We start from the raw sequence: 17,888 nt of genomic DNA, 5'->3' as shown, positions 1-17,888 counted from the left end.
ATGTGAAATAAACTTCAAACTCTCACACTCCACTTACTTCTGACTCTCCTCCAACCTTAAGGTCCCCTCCTGCTCCTTTTCCTTTGGTCACACTGAACATTCCTCCAATGTCTGAGCTTATGTTCCTCAAGGGTCTCATGCCAGCTCGTCCCATGGAGCCTTCCGTCTCCTTTCAAGGGACGCTGACCCAGGAGGGTTTCTTTGGCTCCCTGCTCCTTCAGCTCCCTGAGAGGTCATGGTGGGATGGTTTTCTATCTCCCTATCAGCAGCAGGGAACAGGAGTTTCTCAGCTCCTGACCCCTGGCACCTCAGCCAGGGTCCCTCTCACAGAAGGCCCTTCGACACGTTTTATGATCGAGTGACTGACCACACACGTACACCCATGCACGCACACATGCATGCACGCCATGGTGACCCTGGATTCCTGGATCCTTTGTTTTCAGACAGTGACCACTTACATCGGGTAGATGGGGACGCGCTCTGCAGTCGGACTCGGATTTCGCTCTCTGTACAAGGGAAGAGATGGAGAAGGTATAAATGAAGGAGCCCGACCCTGAGCTCTGAGCAGCAGAAAGAAATGTGGGCTGCTCTGAGATCTGTCCTGGGAACAGAAAACCTAAGTGTGCCCAGAACGAGTGCTGCTTAAAAGGAGGGATCCTCTCCCCACACCCTAACCAGCGCCCCGCATACCTCCCAGCACCTGGACATGCTCTGATGAGATCGCAGGCTGAGCAGGAGCCTGGATCACCACCAGCAATGACCGACCCCCTTCCTGCTCAAACCAAGCTGTTCTCCTGCCTCCTGGGTTTCTGATGCAGGAGGCGGAATTCTAAAACCCATACCTTTTACTTAGCCACTTGAGCCGCCTCTGGGTTTGACATTATCAGTTAGCTTCAGGTGGGCCATTGACATCTTTCAACTATTAGCCTAAAGTTGTGGGTGGTTTGTGTGTTCCTAACTTTCGAGTTACTGATGCAATAAGGTCCCTGGAAGTCTAGAGTGATCACGGAGAGCTACCGGAGCCCGTGAAAATTCTGCCTTCAGCACAGCCCGGACACACTCCCCCCGCCCCCCACCGTCACCAGATGCATCCAGGCCAGCCCTCCCCAGGAGCCCATTTCCCTCCTATAACCTTATCCATGGGCAGACTTGCAGAATGAAAAACTGTCACGGAGCCCTCTGTCCCCTGGACTAACTTGAAAAAGAAGGGCTTTTGTTCATTTCTCGCTACGTAAAGGCAATTACAGTGCATCTTGTTGAAGTCAACCAGGAGACTCCAAGAGAAACCAGATGTGGCACCAGCATCTTCATAATCCACAGTAGAACAAACTAGTCCCCAGGTGGTTACCAGATGTTTGTACCCTTACTTCCACTTCCATGTTAGATCAGTGCCCCAAACTACCCTTCGCATCCCGATGGGGCCAGCCGAAGAGTCCCAGGACGCTGTAGGCTCCTTGAAAGCAGGAACCACGCCTTATTTAGGCTTCTCTACTCCTCCCATTTTCTGGCTCAAATCTGAGCACACACATTAGATGCTCAGAAAAAACTTGTTGAATGAACTGAACTGAACCCAGCCACAGAGCTCACCTCGTGTTTGGCTCCTTCCTCTGGTTGAAGAAGATGCTGAGGAACAAAGAAAAGTAATCTTAGGCACAGAAGAGGTGGCACACTAGATATTTTTGACCTGGAAGGAGATCTGTTTGAGTGGGCGGGGGGGGGGGGGATTATTTTCATTGTGACTTTATATCCAGATGGGAGCCATCCTCTGGGTCTCTACTAATACTGTGTAAAGTCTTTGTAAAGGACTCCAAACTGAGTATCTTGCCCTGCCTTCTTCTCGGAGCTCAAGCCCTGTGCATCCCACTTCCTCTCTGGGAGCCCTGCCCAGACAGCTCCGCTTCAGGACGAGGTGATGGAACGTGTCCACGTGGAGGCGTCCACCTGGCTTCCCTAGTTCAATCATTAGCCCCACAGTGAACCCAAAGCACCTGAGTTCGATGGTGGACGCTTAATAATGATGACCTCATAGCCCAAGGGCAGAGCGAGTTCTGCAAGGCTCCGATGCATTTAGGGCGTTAGTGAAATGAATGTTAAATTGGCTCACACTTAGGGTGTTAACTAAGGTAATCATTTGGAAGCCTAGTCATTGGGGCTGGCTGTCTACACTGACCAAATGTATTCAAAAAAATGGCCAGATCTTGGTCTTCCTGATGTAAGCAAAGCAGTAAAATTATAATCACTGTACAATGATCATATCAATTCATATGCACAGTGAGAATCCAAGAACATGGACCACAAACTTAAGGCCAAGTGAAGAGACAGCCTAGGGTTTCACGTGGCATATAAATGTGCCCCTTTGCTGCCCGCTGTAGCTGGGGGAGGGGGGGTGGGCTGCGATGTTTGTGGTGTGTGTGCATTCGAACCCCTGCTGCTCTTTGCTGGGAGGTCCCTGTGCATCCTGCGGAAGGACACACCCTACAATTGTTGCCTGGCCTTAGGGGCTTCTCTGTCCAAGTCTGAGCCTTGTGTGACCAACTTGCCATTTCGGTAGTGTCAGGAGCAATGGCTAATGGCAGCAAGTTAACGTGGCTGACTGTGGCCTGAAGATGCTTCAGGATAAAGAGCAAGGGAAAAACTGATCAGCAAGGGTCAAAGTCCTTTAGAAGAATCCACTGAACTCAGTGTCCCCCCACCCCCCACCCCTGACCCCAGGCATTTCCCTAGCGCATCCGACCGTGCCTTCAGAAAATAAGGAAAGGACCTACCGAATTCCTTCCGAGGGTACTCCGGAGAAGAGTTGCCACTGGAGCTCCCTGCAGGGCGAGAAAACACTTAGTACCCATGGCCACGCGAGCCGGGGGGCTTCGGAGGGGGGAAGGTGTGCCAGGTGCCCCCTTCTGAGCCTCGGCAGCCCTGGGTCAGGAGGATGTAGGTGCTCGGCAGCGGGCTCGCTCTTGAAATAGGACACGCCTGCTGGACCCAGCTGCCGAGATTCATCCTGATCACAGATCTACTTCGGATGGTGAAGGGTTGGAACACAGGAAAGCAGGTTTGCTTTTCTTTTTTTGTTTTTAAGCTCTTGACTGGGTTTGCCCTGTACCAGTGTTGGTCAAGTAAATGTGCTGTCAGCATGGGAGCGTCACTGACCTTGTGAAGCTCGTCCCGAACGCGGACGGTACAATGAAGGCCCCAGGCAGGCCTCACATCACACGGCGCTGTGGTGACACAAGCCTGGATTTCGCCCCCCCACCAGACCCCCTGACAGCTCTGGGTCTTAAATCACGTACTGGCGAACCCATCCCTCAGTCCTGCTTCTCCAGCACCGGGACCCATCTCCAGTCCCGGTCAGACCCCCTGCTGCCTGGCTCATCTGTTTCCCACCAAACCGGCTTCTGCAGTCACCGGGCACTGAGGGGACTTCAGGAGCCGAACCCAGATGTCCTCCGCCCGCCTTCTGCTTCTTGACCCTGAGTGCGTTCCTGCACTGACTTCCATGTCTCTATCGGGGTCCTGCTCTCCCCACTCCCCCAGGCTCCTCTTCGTCCTGTGTCCTCTGGCTCTTCCTTCCGTTTCATCCCCACCTTTATCTTTCTTTGCTCCCTTCTGTTTTCCTGTTCCCTTCCTTGGCTGATTCCTTAGTCCTCCATCTTCTACTAACATCTCTTTGTAAATGGCTCCAAACTGGGTATCCTGCCTGACTTCTTCCCTGAGCTCACGTGCTGTGCGCCCCACTCCCACTCCCTGCTTGGGAGCCCCACCTGGGAGCATTACTGAGCTCGTCCACGTGGGGGCCTGCCTCCGGCGCCCCTCTCTCAGTCACTGGCACCACCGTGGACCCAGCCACCTGTGCTTCAATCTCAGTGGCCCGGACTCCCTTCTCCTCCCTCTCCCCTCATATTTAATCAATTGTCAAACATCAATTCCATCTCCCGCTCCTTGTTTCCTCTCCCATTGCCACCGCCCTAATCCCAGCCAAGTTTGCCCTTGACTATAAGCATCTTCTAACTTGTCACCATGTTCAGCCTCTTTCCTCCCTGTTCTTCCTGTACATGGCTTCCGGAGTTCTAGTCCTGGACCTCAAAGAGGATCGACTCTCTACTCAAAAATCCCAGTGGCTTCTCAGTGTTGCAGAATAGAGTCCAGACATCACAGGCCAGCCCTGAATCTGAGCCCCTCCAGCTCTCTTCACATCAGGACCGAGGGGCCTGCTGCCCAGCCCTGACTTCTGCCCGTCTGTGCTGAGTGCGCCCCCTGCAGGCTGGAGTGCCCCACCCTGCCCCCCCACCCTGGCCTCAAATGTCACACATCCTGAAGGCCCAGCTCAGAGGCCACCTCTCCATAGAGTCTTCCCTGAACACCCTAGCTGGAAACGCTCAGCCCCTTCAAGTTTACATCATAGTTTTTACCTGTCATCTTAGCTAATCTATTAGACCAGAAGCAACTTGGAGACAAGATCCATGTCTAATTCATTTCTCCTTTTTAAAAGATTTGTTTATTTTATATATAGAGAGAGAGAGCATGCGAGAATGAGTGCATGCGGAGAGGGACAGGGGAGAGGGAGAGAAACTTCAGCAGACTCTACACTGAGCACGTAGCCAGATGGGGGGCTCAATCTCACAACTCTGAGATCGTGACCTGAGCCGAAACCAAGAGTCAGACACTTAACCGACTGCGCCCCCTAGACGGCCTCACGTCTAATTCATTTAAGTGTTGGAGAGGAAGGGTGGGTACCCTCTGCCCTACAAGATCTTTATAGGGGGACTAAGAATCACACTGACATAAGACAGACTAACAGGAGAAAAGAGAAAATCAAATTTAGTTTTGTACATACAGGGAATGCACACAGACATGGAAATTCCAGAGACAGGCAACATGATGCTTGTGTGAGCTGAGGAGAGGGTTAGGGGTCTGAGGATACAAAGGGCAGAAAGACCCTTAGCAGGAAGGTGAGAGGAAATGGTTGGAAAACAAAGATTGCCTTATGTAGGTAAGTGTCTTGGGTAGGGGAATCTCTGTTAATAGCTCTCTTCTTGGTACAAGCAGGCAGTTGAGGGGGAGGTAAAAAGCTTTTCCTGAATCTGCTGGGTTCTGACTGCTTTTAACTCAAAATAATGTTCGTGCCAGAGTGGCCTGTCTTGGGGCAGCCAGCCCTTGGCCCCTACGGTGTCCACTAAGGCATTCCACACGGTGTTAAACACATGGTAGATATGTGATAAAATACTGAATGGATGAATGAATAAGGGGGTGGGTAAGTCAATGAAATCTCCAACTTGAGTCCATAAAGGAAAGGAAACTGATGTGGGAAACAAAGGCAGAAGGAAATGTAGATGAAATTAAATGTCCTTATAACCTGCAGTCCATTAACAAATACTTGAGGCAGGCAGAGTATGGCATTCTTCCAGGAAGCTCCCAGCTGTCTTACTGTCAGTGCTGTGCTAGAGGGAAAACAGCCTTAGCTTGGGGTGTCTGGATGGCTCAGTCGGTTAAGCATCTGCCTTCGGCTCAGGTCATGGTCCCAGGGTCCTGGGATCGAGTCCCGCATCGGACTCCCTGCTCAGCGGGGAGCCTGCTTCTCCCTCTCCTATGCCCTGCTGCTCCCTCTGCTTATGCACACTCTCCCTCTCTCTCTCTGTCAAATAAATAAATAAAATCTTAAAAAAAAAAAAAAGAAAAACAACCTTAGCTTGACAATAGCCAGGCCTCAAGTATCCGGTGAGTCTTCTTCAGCATTATGAAAACCCTTTTGGAACTTCCCTTTGTCTTTACTCCCCCGAACTCCAAAGTATATAATCAGTTGCTCCTCACAATCCCAGGGCAGCAGCTCTTTCTTGCCATGGTCCTGTCCCTGGGCTATCATAAAACCACCTTTTTGCACTAAAGACATCTCGAGAATTCTTTCTTGGCTGTTGGCTCCAGACCTCAACACTCCAAACCACATCAAAACACGAGTAAAGAGAAAGTTGAGGGCAGAAACAGCTAAACACGGGTGGCCAATAATTCCATCCTCAAAGGATGAGTGAAGTTCTTTTGGGGGAGAGAGTAGTTCTAAAATCTGTGGGACTGAGGGGCGCCCAGGCGGCTCAGTCGGTTAAGCATCGGACCCTTGATTTCAGCTCAGGTCATGATCTCAGGGTCATTAGATGGAGCCCTGCATTGGGCTCCATGCTGGGCGTGGAGCCTGCTTAAGATTCTGTCTCTCCCTCTCCTTCTGCCCCTCACCCCCTTATTCTCACTCTCTAAAATGAAATGAAATGCGGGGCACCTGGGTGGCTCAGTCGTTAAGCGTCTGCCTTCAGCTCAGGTCATGATCCCAGTGTCCTGGGATCGAGCCCCACATCGGGCTCCCTGCTCCATGGGAGGCCTGCTTCTCCCTCTACCAGTCCCTCTGCTTGTGTTCCCTCTCGCTATGTCTCTCTCTGTCAAATAAAATAAAAATCTTTAAAAAAAAAAAAAAGATGCTAAAAAAAAAAATAAAATGAAATGAAATGAAATAAAATAAAATATATGGGACTGATACCTTCGTATGTTCCGTGGCGGGTGATGTGAGTTTTCCTTTCAAAGGTGGAGCCTGGTGAGTTGGGCAGAGTGGAGGCTGGGGAGTGAGCCCTCCTGTAACTGGATGTGGAGGCATTGCCCCGCGTGCTCCCACCTGCAAGTGGGGAAAAGCATCAACTCTCAGAGCACTTCAGACTGGCCTGCAGTTATACTGACTACACTCCGGCTGCTCAAGATAAAAGAGGGCCGTCCGGAAGGCCCCGAGGACCTTCTGAGAACGCTGCTGACGGGGTCCACCTGGGCACTCCCGCGGCGGCTCAGAAATCGGAGGTGGGATCATCACCAGTGTCCTTCCCCAGCTAACCATGGAAGGAAGGCGGGGGGGCCCTTTGTGGACGTGGCTGCACATGGCAATGGAGAGGCTCTGGCAGGATTTTTCTTGAGGACCTGGCATTTAATTGCAGCTCACTGCTGGATGGACCAGAATACAATCCGACGAGGTGTTCCCTGACAGCTCACAGCAACCACGCCTCTTGGTCAACCTGGCTATTTGTGTGTCTTGGGTCTTCTTTTTCAGTGTCAATCCAAGATGGTTTAAACGGCCTCGGGGGGTTATATGTGTGCTTGTTCTTTGTTTTGTTTGCCTTGCTCGCTGTCTTGTTTTGGTTTGAAAGCTACCACCGTGAAAGAGTGTTTCATTGGGAACAATGGGCCTGTGTTGGATGCTTGCCCAGTGGAAACTCAGTGTGGGATTGTGTGTCGCTAGACTCCTTGAGCAGAGTAACCCAGTCGTTAAGTTTCTTTTGTTTTTGTTGTTAATTCAAATTGTAAACCCTCTTGTGTACACACCCTTCCTTAAAAGAAATGGCTGCAAGAGAGTGATTCAGTGGGAAAAGAGCGACCTCCCCACAAAGCATTCTTGAGGATTGTTATTTATATTGGGGACTTAATGAAAATTGATCCCATTGTAAGGAGGCTTCAAATGCGGCTGATTTGAAAGTATCACCTTGGCTGGGATCTTGTGTCAGTTACACAAACAACTGGGGGCATTTGGAAAGGATGACAAGCAGTTGTGACCATCCCTCTCCTTGTAGGACTCCCTCTGCCCTGTCCATCTGTTTTCCCCAGTCCCTCCACCAGCAGCCACTTACTTGAGTTTATGTAACCACTGCTGCCATGGGTCAGGCTGTGCTTCTCCAGCCGGCTCCCTCCACCTAGAGAGCCCGTTTTAGCATAGCCGTTGCTGGTTCCCCCTTCTGCACAAACAAGAAGCAGGTGACAATTTATGGGTGGAGTCAGGCCAGGGGGTCCTCTCCTCCTCCGCTGTGGAGACCACCCCTGGCTTACCACCCATGACCCTGCTGGTTGGGGGTCCCTTTGCAAGTGCAAACTGCCATACTCTCATTTGTTTGTTTGTGATAGAAATGTCAAGAGCAAATATTCTACCCCATTTATAAGGAAAGTCTTCTGGATGGAGCATAGCAAGTTGCTCATTAGGAAAACTGAAGTATTAGAAAAGGCAACTGAGTGATGAAAGGCTCTGTAAGGCCAGGACATGGGTTGGGCTTGACTTTTGGAAATTGCCTGGTCAGTGCCACAGACAATGGCAGCCACTAGACTTGTTGAAGGGGTGAGTGACAGCTCTGTGTCGCTGGTGTTCATGGCGCATGGCGGCCCCTCATGCTCTGACCTCTCGTCCCCATCCTCTGTAAGCCAGCCTGCCTGGCAGGTGCAGGGGTAGCTTTAGGGCTCAGTTCTCCAATACAGAATCCACTCAACCTAAGGACCCCCTCAGAAAACAAGTGGACTCAGACGGAAGCCTGACTGGTTCCCTTCTCCCACCCTCTATGCTCAGGCTGGATAAGGTTTTTGATACGAGTGTCCGATCAGGTAAATATATAGAGACAGAGAATAGATTCGTGGTTCTTGGGGGCTGGGGAGAGGGGTGGTAATGGGGGGTGACAGCTAATGGTCGTGAAGTTTCCTTTTGGGGTGATGGAATGTTCTAAAATTAGATTGTTGCAATGGCTGCACAACTCCGTAAATATACTGTGAAAATTAATAAAAGGAAACCTCGCTAAAGTGAATTGCTGCTGGAGGGGGAGGTTGGAAGGGGAGCCACGGCCACTTAATGTCAATTACAGACATAACAGAAGAATCCTCAACAGGAAAGAGTCATCAATTACAGGCCCCAATGTACAGGGAAAGTGTACATTGCATCTCCTACAGGAAATCTACTACACCTGCAACTTGGCCAGTGAGGAACCATCCAACAGCCTGAACTCTTGCTTTTCTCTGATGGTCTTTCATTTAAACAACACCTCTCAGCTTCCTCTTTCTTCTCCATAAAATAATGTTCCTCTCCTTTGTTTGTTGGACTTGCTTATGGTTCTGTCTTAGCTTGCTTGTTCCAGGTTGTGATTCTTTGCTATTCCCAAATAAACCCATATTTTGCTGGTAAAATAACGGGCAGTTTTATTTTTAAGGTTAACAATACTAACAACCATTGAATTATATATACTTCAAACTGGTGAATTTTGTGGTATATAAATTAATGTCTATATAGCTGTTAAACAAGAGATTTCAGATATTTTGGATTTGCTCAACTGAAGAGTAAGCGCCTATGGGAAAGGTTACATGTGGATTCCTTCACACATGCCTTGCTGAGAAGAAAGCTCTTGATAGTCACTTACTTGGCGGCAAGGATGTAAGTCTTGTAGTTACTGTTTCCGTGATAACTAGAAAAAGACAATAAAAAGATATCTTAACATACCGAATTCCCTATATTTTGGCAAGGTCTAACATCTATCATGGGCTCAGCATCTTAAATTAGGTTCAACATGGATTTTTGTATACTTGTGCTTTAAGGGATGTGCTCTGACCCTCTGTACATGAACATATGTGCAATAACAATGGGGTTTAATGTACCTGGAAAATACGTTTATATCCTTTTGGAACCAAATGGAATTACCCACTGATTAGAAGGATGACTTACCTTGGCATTCATGTCTCTCATTTAACAATTAGATCCAGTCCAGGCCTGGATTCACCTTTGAAGGAGGACCAGGGCCTCAAGTCACCCTCAAGTGTGTGGAGCCACACTCTGTCTGCACTGCCCCTTCCAAGTGGTCACCCAGTCCGGCTGGGCCAGTGCATCATCCTGGCTGATCTCACTGTGAAGTGGATAAGTACTTTGTGCTTCTTTTTCAACTAGGGGTGTCTGAAGGACATAATTCATTCTAAAATCTTCAGGGCCATCCCTGAGTGTGGGGCGGTGGAGGAAGGCCGGGGGTTAGTAAGTGACATTTGGTGCTTGGTGAAATCAGGGATAAAGGAACATCGAAGACAGACTTGAAGAACCAGTGCCTTTGCCTCCCCAGATTGAGTTTCTCTAGACTCCCAAGTGACGGTGAGTCTATGGAGGTAATAAAAGCTTCCAGTATGTTTTAAATACCGGTTAGAAGAAAGACCTGTTGCCTTCCTGAGCCGCTTTCTCCCCTGCGGCAACATGGGGAGGTGCGCGGGTTCCTAAAACCACAGTGAGGCCAACGCTGTTCTCTGACGGTGACCATCAGCACCACCTCCCTCTGTGTGGGACATAAAGGAGCAGCAATCTAGATCGGGTCACGGATCTTTAATAGCACACTCGTGCGGTGTGCGCAGGTGTGCCCATGCCCGGGTATATGTGCGTGTGCGCATGCCCAGGCGTATGTGTACGTATGGTGCGTATGTGCACATGCCCGGGTATATGTGCGTGTGCGCATGCCCAGGCGTATGTGTACGTATGGTGCGTATTGTGCACATGCTCGGGTATATGTGCATATGTGCGCATGTGCGCATGTGTGTTGGTAGGGGTGGTGAAAGGAGAAAAGGTGCAGGATCGTTTGTGCCAATTTAAGCCGTCCTGCACGGCACTGCTCCATCCCGCACCAGTCTTGCTGTCCCCACCCTTTCCCTTCGTCACAGGGTATTTTCCTAATTGATTTCCTTGTCCTGGCAGGAACCTGGGGTGACAACTGTGGCAGAAACTGCGTTCCATGCATAACAGGAAATGGTTTTTCAGACTAAAATGGCAGCTTAATTTGAATAACAATCCTTCAGCTTTCACTAAATCTCTCATTGTGGGGACCTTTGGGATTCTTGGACACATAAAAATAAATGATTTCTTAATCTAACGTTCCAAGTCTGTGAAGCCAGGATTTTTTTATTAGAGATATATGAAAGTCACAGGATGAATGAAAGAGTCAGAACTGTTTCGGGGACAGTTTAAATGTCTCTGAATTTATCATTTGGGCAGTTTCACAAAAGAAATGTGTCTGTTTTCAGTTTCAGTGTAGATTGCAACTGCGACACCAGTGTTATTCTAATTTTGTCCCTGCAGTAAGTAGGATGTTATTCTTTCGGATTTCTGTTGCCCCGTCTTCTAAATAGAGAAATGGTTAAACGCCTTTGGCAGATTCATTCCACAGAATATTATGCAGCTATTAAAAGTGCTAATTATGAAAACTATGTCAAAATGGTAATTTTCATTTTTGAGAAAAAGTAGAACACATTTTGATTACAAGTATGTTAAAAATCAACAAAAGCTATCTTATGGGAAGGATTAAAGTCTACTTAGGAAAACATTTTAAATAATACAGTGAAAAAAAAGCAAAAAAAAAAACTCCAAGAAAAACTGTAATTTAGAAATGATACAGTAGTTGTGATGGAATCAGGCATGAATTATTTACTCTTTTCAATTTTTTTATTACTTTTATAATGATATGTCTCATGCTCTTACTTCTTTCAGTGACTTCGGTGCCATCTCGCTTGTTTTTCTTGGTTACATCCATACCATAGCCACCTGAAGAAAATCCAGAAACCATGATCAGCCATGACTCTGACCATCACTTTTAGGAAGCATAGGTCCCTACTATGCAAACTGAGAACCAAAAACACTTGACTCCCAGAATTCAAGGCATAATTCTTTCTCGTGCATATTTTTTACAGAGTCCTTCCCACTTGATTCAGTTATAAGAGGTAGTCATCTAATAGTTCCACTTTGGATTCTATTCTGTATGGAGAGCTCATTTTTCAGGATCTCATTGACCAGGCTGCCCCCTGCTGAGCATTAACAGGATTACATGGAAGATGTGGTGCCCTGACCTTTGTAAAACTTCCATTCTTTGCCAAAGTAACAGACAGCTGAAGGATATCTGTCAAGGCACTTGGTGCTTTTAACGAACTCATTTTGTTGCATCCCGTAATGTTCAGTGTTCTATAGGGAACTGGATAAATAGAAGACATTCATGCTTCATCATTTAGAGTTTAGATGGGAGAATGACATTTGATGGACTTAACTCGGGAAAAAAAATTATTGTACTGTTGGTACTTGTATGGCACTTAACACTTCTCACAATATGGAACTTTCCCTTCATAACAAGCTAGCCCCACTGTGCTTATTTTCAGACACGAGTAGGAAAAATATATGAAGAAAATGTGTAAAATCTACAGAAATATGTAGGAAAGGCATATTTGTATGTTATCTATGTTCTCCCTTCACTCATTGCTTCCGGAAGGGAAAACCATTAAGATCTTGTGCACTGTGTCCTGAAGTGTAGATGGACTGAGGCCATCTGACAGAAGAGGCTGGGGTGGGGGGTGAGGCTTAAACACACAGAAGAGCACAACAGGGATCCCCATCCCAACTGGGTTCTTGCTGTGCTTCCCAGTCCCACGTCTGGGAGGACTTGAAATCTGGCTTTTCCTGTGGTTCTCCCTCCTCTCCCTAACCTTCCCTTCCTCTTTTGGATGCAGTTCAAATTGGATTCTAGAATTCTGGGCAAGCCACTTCTGCCCAGGATGCCTCTTGCTTGAAGATTTCTCCTTTCAGACGTTTTTACCTGCTTGGTGACTTCAGGGTCGACTTCTCAATAGGCACAATGCCTAATCCTATCATACTTTTGGGGGCCCACGAAAGTGTTTTAATTTCTCTTTACAATCAGAAGGAGAGGGGTACCTGGGTGGCTCAGTCAGTTAAACATCTGCCTTCAACTCAGGGCATGATCTCCGGGTCCTGGATCGAGCCCTGCATCGGGCTCTACTCTTAAGAGAGTGGGAAGCCTGCTTCTCCCTCTGCCCCTCCCTCCTGCTCATACTCTCTCTCTCAAATAAATAAATAAAAATTAAAAAATTTAAAATCGGATGGAGAAATGGGGCACCCGGTTAAGCGTATGACTCTTGATCTTGGCTCCGGTCACGATCTTGGGGTCTTGGAATCTAGCCCCGCATCGGGCTCTGTGCTGAGTGGGGAATCTGCTTGAGGATTCTCTCTCTCTGCCCCTCTCCCCACTCACACACACTCTCTCTTTCTCTCTCTCTCAAATAAATAAATAAATAAATCTTAAAAAGAAAATCTTTAAAATCAGAAGGAGAAATGAACACAAACCAACCTGGTTTGTATTCTTTCAATGCAGTTATAAAATATAATTTTTTAATTTTTTTTTTTTTTTTAAATGAAAGAAGCGGTCCACAAAAGCAAAAGCAACTAGAGCCCACGAAAGTCATAATGTGGCCCTGGGTGACTTCCCCACTGAAAACCAAGACCACAGGAGACTGGCTGCTCAGCTAGCCGGTGGAATGAACCGAGATCGGCACAGTTAGCTTCCGGGCCTGGTCGAATGTGCCAACTTCTTGCTCATTGGAGTTTCTTAAATGCAGCTTTAGGCAAGGAATGAGGCATCATGGAAAAACTCGTGACTGGATCTGAGAAGCCACAGAAGGTGGCTTTGGCTCTGGTATGTTTCCCAGAGCCAAAGAAGAGGGGCTCCATAAACCATTTCACGAGGGAGTCCAGCCTCTTTAGAAGGCCAAATCTGGCCTGTGTCTGTGTCTGCATTCGGACTCTAACCTGCGTGACTACTGGCAAGCAAACCTACATGCCACCAGACACCCTCTTTGAAATCTTTTGTTTAAGCAGTAATTGCCTTTGGTACCTCTGAAGCCCCTCTGCTTTTTTTTTTTTTTTTAATTGGTCGTTAGCTGTGGACCAGGAGGCATTTTGGAAACTAAACACTCAAATGCACCTGGCTGCTAGTGGGGAGCCACCTAGAGTGGTACCTGAACTGATGTGAAATGCTATCCTGAAAGGAACTGTTTATAACAGGCAATGTAAGCTTTTACTTCCTGCAAGTTATTGTGTGTTTTGATCCTTTAAAGAAAGCTGCAGCCAGAAACCATACATTTGGGTTCAGCTGGGTTTCTTTTACTTGTAGCCATCAAGGCAGGCTGATGATAGCTCCCACTGATAAGGGTCTCCGTGTCCAGGCAGCAAACCTAGTGAGTGTTTTCTTGTTCTTTCTGTACCCAGAAAAATAACCCACTATTCTAGGCACTCCCAATCTTTTTCTCAAGTCGTAATGATGGAGCTTTGAGGTGTACAGCAAAATGCCAAGCGTTCCCCAACTTCCAGCAGGCACAAGGAAAGGGACCACCTGCTAAGAAATCAGATACCCTCCTCCAGGGCCTGGGGGCTCCTTACTAGAAGGTGCTCAGGGAGAGAATGGGCCTGAGCCTGGGGCAGGTAGATGGGCCCCTGCCTCTCTTTCAGCCTGAAGCCCCTGAGATGGCTGAGTCCCAGGCTGTGCAGAATGATTTCCTGGGCCTGGAATAGCCAGGCCCGAGTTCTGTTGACTTTGCCACTGATAGTCTGATAGGCAGGGTTGTGCTGGGAGGCGGATTTGTTTAAACCAAACATCAAGATGAAAACTTTTTTAAGTGAGTCATCTAAAGGAAAGTGATGGGTCGAGGCACAAACCTGGACTGGGATCATCCCATAGGACCTACGGTATTCCTGCAGGACTTCCTTTTTAAACATTCTCAGTGCGGATTGTTTTAAGAAGTGTAACATTAGGGAAAGGAAAGTTACAAGCCCGGGCACATGCCCGAGCCTGCCTCTCCCCGCCAAGCTCACCCGCGTGCTCTCCTCCCAAAACACTACTTAATGGAAGCACTGTCAAGTAGCATAATGTTTAACTTTTTAATTTTAACTTCTTTGATGTTTAGGCCACTTCTCTAGAACCAAGGAAGAGCAGGTTTCTAGGTTCTCAATTCCAGAATAATGCTAATTTCCATCCATAGTGCTAAGGGGCTGCTTCGTGGTTATTCATAGTTAATGTGCTTTAGAAGATGTAGAAAAAACGATCCCATGATATTTTCTTATGCAGGAAGACGCAATTCAAAATCATTTTTCTACTCTTTTGAATTTTCTTTTCTTTCCACTGCATTTAAATGATGTCACATTCACCTAAAACTATTCCGATGATGGCACACACTCAAACAAGGACAAACTGCTGTTAGGGAGTCAGCTCTCACACTGACCTTATCTAATGTCCCATGAGGGGCGCCTGGGTGGTTCAGCTCAGGTCATGATCCCAGGGTCCTGAGATCTAACCCTGCTCAGAGGGGAGCCTGCTTCTCCCTATCCTCCCCTCTCGTGTGCTCTCTCACTATCTATGTTGCTATCTCTCTCCCTCTCTCAAATAAATAAAATAAAATAAAATAAAAAACTTTATTAAAAAAACAATGACCCATGGAACACTTGGTCTTCAGTAAGGAAGGGGATGGAGAAGCTAAATGTTTTCTAGTTCCTATTTTAAGAATTCATCTCCCTAGCCTCTGCTAAGGAACCGCAAGAATTTTTACAACTTCTATTACTCCCATCTCTGTATGCTTCAAATTTTAAAACAAAACAACAAAATGGTCACAGTGCGAGAAAACCATGCACTACTCATCCGTTAACACAGATGGGGCAAGCAGCTTGAGGGCCAGGAAAACCAGCGCCCTAGGGTGGATTGTCTCAGAGGCTTTTGTCTCTACAAACCTCGACAGTGGGTGTGCCCCTAGCTACATTTGGCATCTTTGATTTCCATAACTTAGGGTTGGGGGAGTTTGGGCACCGGCTTTATGATTCTGCCTCTTGTTCACAGCCCTGTTTCGTGAAGTCCTGCTGCCGTTAATAATAGCAAATGAGCCCAACCACACAAACCTAGTCTTCTTTTGGTCAAGCATAATCTGAGAATGAGGCTGGTTCTTAGGTGGGGTCAGTTTCACGAATCTGAGTTTCTATCCAAGCTTGAAGCAAGACTCTGTTTACTGTCCCCAGGTAAACTCTGGTCAGATGTGTGTGGGTGTTTTGAAGGGGCTCAGAGTAAAGCTGGTGCCTCTGATTCTCTGAAGGACAGCCATCAGGAGCTGACTTAGACCTGTGCCTTACGTCTAAGAAAGACACAGCAGACGGGTGAGGAGAAGCGGTTCTGCTTTTCAAATGACTATCTTTTAAAAACCTCACTATATTTTATGGACATTAACAAATCCAGCCATTAGCTACTGATTAACTGCTACTCACATGAAGCGATGTGCCAGACCCTTTGCCTACACTTCAAAAAGCAACGTGTGGTCATTTGTCATGGAGCACTTAAGGCTGTCCAGTGAGATACTGAAGTTGGTCATTCTCACCCCAAAATGATTTGGGGAGAGGGGGCAAAATTCACCAGTAAACGTGTGTACACAGGCAAAACATTTCCGCCCCCCCCCTTTTTTCTTGCTCTAAATTTGACTCCAGGAAATTCCTGGATTAATTATATCATTTCAGATATTACACTTTACTTTTGATTAGAGGCAGTATTTTGAGAGCGTGGTAAACAACAATGTGCATCCATCCTCTCGAGCTTAATCGGGACCTGCTGGTGCAGAGCCCAGGTGGCAACTCAGGTCTTGGTGCTCAGGGGCTGTTTCTCCCAGCCCCCACTTACCCACACTGTAACTTCACCTCTGAGCTGCTCTCTGCCTTTGAGGGAGGGGGGAGAGCGAGAGCAAGACTGAGATTCAAGGAATCATAATTCTATCTTATTCTAAATAAAACAATTTAACACAAGCCATTTTACAATACTGAAAATAATACCAAAAAAGAAAACCCAACTGGCCACTAGAGCCCAATTTATCTTAACCGGCCTTTTTCTTCTCCTTCCCACAGATGAATCTTTCTTACTGTTCCTTTAAAAGACCTGCCCTAAGCAGAATGCAGAAAGCAAAGTAACCTTTCGCGATCAGTTAACTGCCGCTACCGCAAGGCTTGAACCGTAACAATTTCATCTTATTTTCTCCAACAAACAAATTCCAAGTCAAAATCCCAGAGGAAGGGAGAAAAAGGGCAAATCCTTCCTGTAACTTACCTTCTTTGAGATTTGGAAGGGACTGGAAACAACTTCGAATAAACGCCCCTTTCTCTCCTCCTGATGTTTTCTCCAAGATGTTTGCAGGCCCCACTTTTTTTATCCAGACCCAGCCCAGGTGTGTTAGAGCTGAGTGATCTTCCAAAAATGTTCACTTCTCCTGCTCTCCCCCTTGTTTCTCTCAGTTCTTTGCTCCCTAACAAGTCCTGACAAAGGTGTGTCGGGTTTACAGTTACTCCACCCTTCCAATTATCAGACACTTGCAGCATTTAAAAAAGATCTGCCTCCAGGAATCAAAACTTTACAGGAAGCAGAACGTCTCTCCGATGAGGGTAGGCCCATTAACCATTTGTGGGTCTGTGGTGATAAATGAACAAAGGTAAAGGAAATGCCCTTGAGGACTTTTCCTTATCTTTCATAACCAGAGAGCTGCCACAACGTGGTATTCCCTTTTCTTGTGGCCAGAGAATAGTAAAAATCCTAAGGTGCATGATTCATGGTGTGGCCAGGCTTGTGGGGGGCCCGTGGTCAGAGCGTTCGATTCCTAGAAAAACTGTGAAGTTGGCAGGATTTACATTCAAGACCTGTTTCTCCTACACATGCCTTTGCCCTCTTTCCTTCATTCTGACTCAGGCCAGGTCAAACCCGCCTGGAGGAAAGGGGTGAGCTCATTCAGAATAAGATGTTAGTGACTGAAAATGCGGGACAATTGATGGCACAGGGATTCATTTTTTTTTTTTTTAAGATTTTATTTATTTATTTGACAGAGAGATAGAGAGACAGCACAAGCAGAGGGAGAGGGAGAAGCAGGCTCTCCACTGAGCAGGGAGCCCGACACGGGGCTCGATCCCAGGACCCTGGGATCATGACCCGAGCTGAAGGCAGCCGCTCAACCAACTGAGCCACCCAGGCGCCCCAGGGATTCATTTTTTTAAAAGGGGCAGCCAGATACAGTGATGTTGACTCCAAAGAGGGATGTGTTAGTGACAAGATTTTAGGTGCTTAGCCACCATGTAACGGAGAGATACTGCTGAGGAGGGTTAAGGACCTTTTTGCCGTTCAAATCAGGCAAACACAGTCTCCATACACCCAAAGACATGTGTGGACTCCCAGAAACTCTCTAGTCTCAGCTCATTCCCTGGAGCCATTAGTCTTCCCTAAAGTGTCAGTTTACACCAATGA

At 47.3% G+C, this 17,888-nt stretch overlaps 1 protein-coding gene across 2 annotated transcripts in view; it reads right to left on the bottom strand.

Annotated features, from left to right (window-relative positions):
- COL17A1 (collagen type XVII alpha 1 chain) overlaps window positions 1–16,888 on the bottom strand; it is a 50,570-nt gene extending 33,682 nt beyond the window's left edge. For both annotated transcript variants that reach the window (XM_036111073.2, XM_078077145.1), the window contains exons 1-8: window positions 16,707–16,888; window positions 11,276–11,338; window positions 9,189–9,233; window positions 7,647–7,751; window positions 6,518–6,649; window positions 2,766–2,813; window positions 1,588–1,623; window positions 459–506 (exon numbers count right to left, since the gene is read on the bottom strand). In XM_036111073.2, coding sequence (XP_035966966.2) covers window positions 459–506; window positions 1,588–1,623; window positions 2,766–2,813; window positions 6,518–6,649; window positions 7,647–7,751; window positions 9,189–9,233; window positions 11,276–11,327 — 466 coding nt within the window. In that variant the 5' untranslated portion in view covers window positions 11,328–11,338; window positions 16,707–16,888. The remainder of the gene's footprint in view (window positions 1–458; window positions 507–1,587; window positions 1,624–2,765; window positions 2,814–6,517; window positions 6,650–7,646; window positions 7,752–9,188; window positions 9,234–11,275; window positions 11,339–16,706) is intronic.
- Between the last annotated feature and the right edge of the window lie 1,000 nt (window positions 16,889–17,888).

Source organism: Halichoerus grypus, chromosome 7 (genome assembly GCF_964656455.1).
Source record: "Halichoerus grypus chromosome 7, mHalGry1.hap1.1, whole genome shotgun sequence".
Lineage (NCBI taxonomy): Eukaryota > Metazoa > Chordata > Mammalia > Carnivora > Phocidae > Halichoerus > Halichoerus grypus.
The sequence above is the reverse complement of the archived record's forward strand: the minus strand, read 5'-3'. Positions and strand labels throughout refer to the sequence as shown.